Source organism: Necator americanus, chromosome I (genome assembly GCF_031761385.1).
Source record: "Necator americanus strain Aroian chromosome I, whole genome shotgun sequence".
NCBI classification, from domain to species: Eukaryota; Metazoa; Nematoda; class Chromadorea; order Rhabditida; family Ancylostomatidae; genus Necator; species Necator americanus.
The window spans coordinates 3640586-3648023 of record NC_087371.1 but is presented as its reverse complement, the minus strand read 5'-3'; the positions used below and the strand labels follow the sequence as shown (position 1 = coordinate 3648023).

The 7438-nt window shown below is 39.0% G+C and overlaps 3 protein-coding genes across 4 annotated transcripts; 1 reads left to right on the top strand and 2 right to left on the bottom strand.

The window, feature by feature from the left end:
* Positions 1–75: 75 nt before the first annotated feature.
* On the bottom strand, positions 76–4668 carry RB195_004384 (uncharacterized protein; the record flags this gene model as incomplete). Of its 2 annotated transcripts, XM_064182210.1 has the most annotated exons (13): positions 76–238; positions 817–910; positions 992–1133; positions 1205–1289; positions 1358–1464; positions 1565–1623; positions 1719–1858; positions 1969–2052; positions 2200–2331; positions 2478–2613; positions 3019–3150; positions 3291–3301; positions 3368–3414. In XM_064182210.1, the coding sequence occupies 13 exons, from the start codon at positions 3412–3414 to the stop codon at positions 76–78; spliced, it is 1332 nt and encodes a 443-aa protein (XP_064033478.1). The 2 variants fall into 2 exon arrangements, with proteins under 2 accessions (XP_064033478.1, XP_064033476.1); XM_064182209.1 differs by lacking the exons at positions 3291–3301; positions 3368–3414 and adding an exon at positions 4602–4668.
* Positions 3707–4018, top strand: RB195_004385 (uncharacterized protein; the record flags this gene model as incomplete). Its single annotated transcript, XM_064182211.1, has 1 exon — positions 3707–4018. The coding sequence occupies one exon, from the start codon at positions 3707–3709 to the stop codon at positions 4016–4018; it is 312 nt and encodes a 103-aa protein (XP_064033477.1).
* A 488-nt stretch (positions 4669–5156) lies between the features above and the next one.
* Positions 5157–7271, bottom strand: RB195_004383 (uncharacterized protein; the record flags this gene model as incomplete). The annotated part of the gene is made up of 5 exons (XM_064182208.1): positions 5157–5220; positions 6112–6188; positions 6246–6358; positions 6487–6611; positions 7192–7271. 5 exons carry the CDS (start codon positions 7269–7271, stop codon positions 5157–5159), a joined length of 459 nt encoding a protein of 152 aa, XP_064033475.1.
* Between the last annotated feature and the right edge of the window lie 167 nt (positions 7272–7438).

Below are 7438 nucleotides of genomic sequence, written 5' to 3'. Positions count from 1 at the left end.
AATTTGGAAAATATTCGGATATTTGTCCTAAGCCTGGTGCCAGTGAGACAATAAGCTCATATTTATGACAATATTTCATTTCCCTATGCAAAATTGTTTGAAGAGATCGTCCAAAATTTGCTCGTTTACTGTAGTACCAGCCATCTGTCCAAAAATGTCGAGAGCTCGCTGAAGATGATCACACAACAGGGCAGAGTCTCGGACCGACAACGCATTTTCCAGTTCCTCACGAGCTTCGCTGAAAGAACAAAATCATGAATGGATGTGTGAAAAAATGGTGTTTTTCTGTCAAATTTCAAAAATTGGTCATTCAATCGATTTTTCTGCAAGTTTACTGTCAATATTCTTCGATAACTCATTAGTCAATCTATTCAATCTAGAGATTTGCAACCACTGAGAAGAAAAAAAATTTTTTTCTGCGAAAGGATTAACAGATTGTGAAAGGTCCCGGCCTTCAGCGTTGGCAGATCACTTACTTTTGATACCAAGTAACAGCCCTTCCCTTCTTCCCTCCATACAAGAATTTCACTATCAGGTATTACTCATTCTTACTTACATGTCATTATTTTCCAATGCAAATCGATGGCAACAAAATAAACAAAATAGTTGAACAAATGAACAAAAAAGACTAAGAATCGCACTGAAGTAAGACTCTGTTAATTTCGCTTCGATTTCCACGAGAAAGTTACAAGTATAAAATTTGCCCGGAGAGAGAAATAACTTAAAAGAAAGGATGACGACAGTTTAAACTACTTATGAATGAATCTGGCAAGAAAAAATGACGTTATATGTATAACACTCTAAAAAAATGCTCACCTTAATAGCAGCGTATCTGTCATGCATGGTCCGCTGTCATCAGGGCAGAGGTTCTCTACTAGTCGCTCTAGCGAATCCATGAGAGGATGGACACCTGGAAGCGAACATCTCCAAACAAAAACTACAAAAATCATTATGAATGGAACCTAATAATCAACTCTTGTAATAACCCCACCTTCTGTGCTTAACGCGCACGTGTCTACACAATCAACCACCTGAAGTCGCGATGTGGACTCAACTTCAGCAAACTGTTTGCCCCCGGCCAAGTCAGATTTGTTCCTAACAACTATTACCGGAATGTTAACCTCTACCAGATCCTAAATAAAACTACGTAACAAACTCAGCAAAGAAAGTAAAAAATTCCTATATAGAACGACAAAGAAAACACCTCAAGCTCATTTAGAAGTGACCTCGTTTCTTCCTCAGCCTCACAAGCATCGACCACAACGATCACAAGATCAGCATCCAAGATTCTAAATCACTCTTCAAGATGCTGAATTAAATTTAATTAAAAGCAAGAAAAAAACATGCAGTAGCGTACTTTCGCTTTGCTCTGTTGATGCCCTCTTTTTCCAGTGAATCGACTGTCTCACGGATTCCGGCCGTGTCCGTGAGAGATAGCGGTACTCCAGCTATATTTAGACGAACCTTAGAAAAAAATGAAATAATGGAAAAGAGGATACTGGCGTAAAAAATAAAATTTATAGAAAGGGATTACGAGGAAATACGCTTATTAGTGGAACCTCACCTCAATGCTATCTCTAGTTGTTCCTGCGCGATCAGATACAATGGCTACGTCTCTTTGAGCTACAAAAATTTATGCATAGAGTAAAGAACTTTAACTTGTTTGCAGAACCCTGCCCATCTCAGCTGGAGAGGACTCTTGTAAAGCAGACACTAACCTAAAGCGTTCATTAAACTACTTTTTCCAGTATTTGGTCGACCCAGTATTACAGCACGAAGGCCTCTGTGGACAATCTCAGCTCCTTTAGCTCGGCTCTCCAAACGGATGACTTCTTCAAGGATTGGAATTATTAGCTGACTGTAAAGAAGAGCTTACTCACAGGAAGACCAAACGGAACGAAGAGGAACGGTACGAGAAAAAAAAATGACAAACTAATCGGAGCCGATTTAAAAAAAGGAAAAACTCACTGCACATCATCGATGCTGGTGCTTACGTGTTCACCAAAATCCATTAGTACAAAAGTTCGCATTACCGTATCCTGAAGTAGGTCACTGAAATTGAAAATTTTGAGCAATTAAACGACCGTGAGAACCAACATCAAACATGAGAAATGGAAAAGAAATTGGAGCAGTCATTTCACTTACCTGAACAAAAATACAATATATAAAAAACACACAAAAGGCACAGAGAAAACTCACCGTATTCGCCGTGCTTCAGCTCCGCCCCTCATCTGCCCATAGGACATCTGTCTTTGACGCTGAGTCTCAGCGTATATAAGATTGCGTAATCCCTTAACTTCATAGTAATCCATTTTACCATTGAAGAAAGCTCTAAAAAATGTATTTGTTCCCAAACCAGGTTTGTATGATTGGAAATTACACCAGGGTAACGTTATATATAAGAAAATGAGATGTAAATGCTAAGTACACAAAGAACAAAAAAAAGAGAGAAAGAAAAAAGAGGGTTAAAGAGTTACCTCTTCGTAAATTCACCCCTTGTAGCCTGCCGAACACCCTCAAAAGTAGCCAGTCGTTCAGCTAAAGCATCCGACACTGCTCTGCTACCGTGAACGTATAGTTCAGCTGTATCTTCGCCAGTGAATGTTGAAGGACCTTGAATAAGCTACTCCTTACAAACTTTAACGTTGTTAACGACCGAACCACTAAGATAGAAATAACACAGTTAGCTTTTATTTTCATCAGAAAATGAGAAATAGTAAAGCAGACTCGAGAACTCAAAAAAAAAAAACAAAAGCATGCAGTTTTGAAAGATGTTGTCTATAACTATTTACGCAGAGTGGCGCAAGGCTGTTTTGCGTAAATAAGTATAAACAAATATGGCCTGGCAGGAAACAACAACGAAGCAACAAAAGCTAACCTCCCCGAAGAGAGATCAAACTGTTAACAATCATCATTACGACAATGTTAGAAAAAAAGAACATACCAAGAAATCCAAAAGAATCAACTCGTAAAGCAAAAACAAGACAAGAAAACAACAACTGTATTCAAAATATGTACCTGGCAGAAATACAGCCATTGCGGTATCTAGTATCTCATTGCTTTGCGTAAAAATCTTCGTATATCTCATTTGTCGAGGTATCCATCGCTTCTTCTTGGTTATCTCACGTAACACAGGTAGAGAGCGGCTACCTATAAATGACCTACTTGTGTATTCCGCAAAAGAGATCAAACAGACATCGCTTAAGCTGCTCGACAGTATCTTCCCACTAGTCTTTTCTTAGATACACAATAAAAGACAACGACATTTCAAAACTTCAGCCTTCCTTTACCCGTGATTGCTCTGAAATTAGACTTTTTGATCGATTCTACCAGAGTTCCTCCGCATAGACTTTAAAAGTATCCTAACCTGAGGTCTGTTAGAGATCTGGCAACTGTTGTGGATAATGTGCACATACTCCCTCAAAATCTGAACCAATCTAGAGATACGGTCAACTTCCATGGAAAAAGGTATGAACAAAAGTGGATTTGTGAGCAGATGAAAAGTATGGTCATACGACATGTGTAGCGGGAAACGAGTCTGACAAACCAATCTATCTATCTCGGGCAGTGATCAGTCCACGAGCAATCAATTGGTCATGATCCTCGGGCATCATAGATATCGGAGGGATTCGCAGAAAAATCTACGGGAGCCTCCTTACCTCCCCTCGTACTCCATCAACCTAAACGCTCCACGGCCGCGTCAATTATGTATGACAGCGTTCAGATTCTGAAATCGGACTCAGGTGGTGTGAGGAGCAGTGGACATGAAGATCATGCTGATCATGATCCAACGGTGGTGCTGTCGAACTGGATCTATGATAGCAAGGGAACTGTGGCGAGTGGTTTCTTTGCTATTGAACCTATCGTAGGTCAAACAGTTGGCCTGTTAGCTGTGCATCGACGAAGTCGTCATCCTACAGCTACTGACCACATTCATGCCAAGCTCGTAGAATTGACTATATTTCCTCCATGGAGAAAGGTGAAACAGCGTTATTTTTTGCAGTATTACTATATATAATATTTTCGGGATTGATATATGGGGTTTTGCCTTAGAGAGTTTTTATGAAGCTACAAAAAGTTGATGTGCACATTTTTATATTGCATCCGATTGTTAACTGATGCTGCTAAATATCTTATCAAATGGTCTGGATGTTTGGATTAAATCAAATCAATTAAAATGAATTAAATAATTGAATTGAGTCATAGTACAATTGACCACACAGCTTAAAGCTCAAAACCAATACAGCTCAATCAAGAACAATGAGTAAGACTTCCAGAAAAATGAGGAAGTGCCTTAGAAAGTGAAAGATTATTGTAGAGTCAAAACAACATGAAGCACGGTGCAGATGCGTAAGCAGTTGCGCTCGAAGCGACGCGGTGGAGAGAGCGGTTGGAATCGAGGTGGGACGACAGCGAACTGCAGCGATGAACGGTGGTAGCAACGATCCTCACTCGATTCTGACCGATACGCTCCACCGCAGCGCTTCGAGCGCAACCGCTCACGCAACTGCACAGTGCTTCATGTCGTTTTGACCCAACTATAGGTCATATTGGCTTCTGTAAGGACCGAACTACGTCAATAATTAAACCACAAACGTTACCTGACATCCGAAACACAGCAATAGCAGATGGTAAAGAACCAGAACTAAGCGCGAAAATCGTTGCCATTCAAAAATAGCAATCCTACAAATACTTTCTTCAACTTCTAACTTACATTTACCGTAACAGAAATCTGTCTTATAGAACAAATTTGTCAAAAAACAACAGCGACAGCATATGCGAACACACGTGGAAGTTTTATTCAAAATTCAAGCATTTGCTCAAGCTTGATAAAAAGCATAGCAGATACAGTTCAAAGTAACAAAGTAAAGAAAATCCAAAAATACATAAAATGTACCCGTATATGAAAAACACAAAAGCTTCATTAAGCAAACCTCATTATGATATGGATGATTAATCACTAGAAAAAAAACAAGCAGTAAATTGTTATTATGCAGCGCAGTTAGAGTAACCTACAAAAATCTTTCAAAATGAAAAAAAAAACAATCAAGTAATGTTAATTATCGGACAGCGGAACTCTGGTGAGACGTCTCTGTTAAGTAGAAAATATAACACGAAGGAATTTAATAACGAATCATTCTTCAAAAGATTTAAAGTCATGTCGACTGATGATCTGTGAGAAGTTGAAGCCGTTTTCCGTGAAAATTCACTCCAGAGACACTAAAAGCAGTTCACGTCTTCTAGGAATTCGATGAAATAAATTGATAACAACTTTTAGCGTTACGACTTAGCCAATAAAGAATTGCCCCTTTCTTCAACTGCAGAAAGGTTAAAAAGCATTCAAATTTCGATGAAACAAACAGAGAACAAAACACTACCAATCCAGAAAGGGGGAAAAGTGTGGAGAAATAACGAATCGCTGGAAGTTTCAACAGGTACAGCCCTCAACTTCTCGCGACCAACAAATAATAATTTCATCCATCAAGAAGGATGGCTTGCACATGAACGAATCACCTTAACTCAGGAATATGAAAATCAAAACAACGGGAGTTACATCTCCGCAAAATTAAAAATCATGATCACCTTAAAGTTTCAACTAGCCTACAGACAGAATGCACCACCATTATACTCTTGACTATGAAGTAACGGATCGAGAAGAAAGAGAAAAAGAATATTCAGAATTGATCACAAAAGGACACGATGCAGCGATCAGTCGATTAGCTGACAGAGATCTATCGTTCTTGAAACAAAAAAAAAACAGAATGAGCATCCATCTTCACTTACCGATTTAAAAATCTTGTTAATATCTCATACTTTCCATCGAAAACTTCACAATCAATTAAAATTTTTGGGGTACAATTCTTTTTCAACTGCTTCCGAAGTTACCGTTGAGTAATAGATTAACTTAATCCTAGGATTTTTCTTCTGTCTTCTAGAAATTTCAAGCACTCTCTAATATTAGGAATCAAGAACTTCGGATCCGACACATAGGCTAACAAAGGTGGAGGCAATGGCAAGGTCGACAACTGATCAGCCCGCGACAATAGTCTAATCCTTAGTCGACAAAGATACTGTAATCGAGGGAGTAGTTGAAGTCGTGATAGAGGATACCGTAATTGGATTCCCGAAGCTTCTGCTTCAGCACCTCGCCTATGGATGAGAATATCTCGTTCTCGAGTGAAAGATATCTGAAAGAACACAAAGTCTCTCACGAAGAAACGGAAGTTTAGAAAAAAAAAACATACTTGAACTGCGTGTTTTAAGAGGTCCACAATACTTTCGGATCGTTCTAGTGAGAGCGGACCACCCAGATGGGCGAACTGACCACTAATTTCCACCCGTGAATGCAAAACTCGATCTTAAAGTAACAAGTCTCCAAAGAAATAGGTCTTCATATATCTAAATTGATGTTCATGTCACAAAACGGTAACAGACTACAGGTACAAGAATCATTTTCAACAGAAATAACACCTGAAACAAACAAACCTTCGTGTCTATAGCTAACCGTGAAAAGATGGTTATCGCTATGACTGTCCCTTACAAGAAACGATCCTTCTTCGCATAACATGAGCAACTTCTCAGCATTTCTCCACGATAGATCACCCCAGTACCTGAACAGTAGCTGGTGAAGAAGTAAAGAGCCTTTTTCACAAGGAAAAAGTAGGGACAGAAAGGCTAACAAGTAAAAGGCTTCTATATTAAAAATATATTGTATATTATATTAAAACTATATTTAAATCAACATCATGTTAGTCCATCTAGGTTAGAAGTAAACCCAAAAGGAGGAGACGAGCAAATGGAACGATTGCCCCTTCGTTTCGACGCTGCGAAGGCGACCAACATTGGCATGTAATTCAGCACAACTAAACGTTCACCTTAAAAAAATACCCCTTGCAAAGAATCTAATATTCAAGAAATTAGAAATTACGAATTAAGATCTTTAGCGTTACTCTTCTAGACATTACAGTAGAAGAGAGAAAATACAAAAAAAAATGTTAGCACATGACAGACATGCGCGCTTGGATCCTCTGGAGATCCGCGAAAAAAAATGTCCAGTGAGAGGTACGTCTTATACCGAATTTTTTGTAGACGTCGTACGACCAAGTTGAGCCAGTATCAAAGAGTAACAATAAACAAAACAATCACGTGTCCACTTTAGAGAATACGACGTAGAAGTGCATTCAACCTCACCATGGACATGCCTTCAGCTCGGCCAGCCGTTTTGCCCAGGATCGAGTGGGCGAAGTTGATGTGGACGCTGGTTGTTCCATCCTAAACAGCTAAAAGTGCTAACACCTTCCAATGGGATCAAAATTACCGAACATTGAGTAAAATCAGATAAAACAGTAGCGATGAACTCACTCACAAATTGAAGTACAGTTTAAAATGAATCTTTATACGTGGAATATTATGTACACGTGGGAATAACCGTACTTCA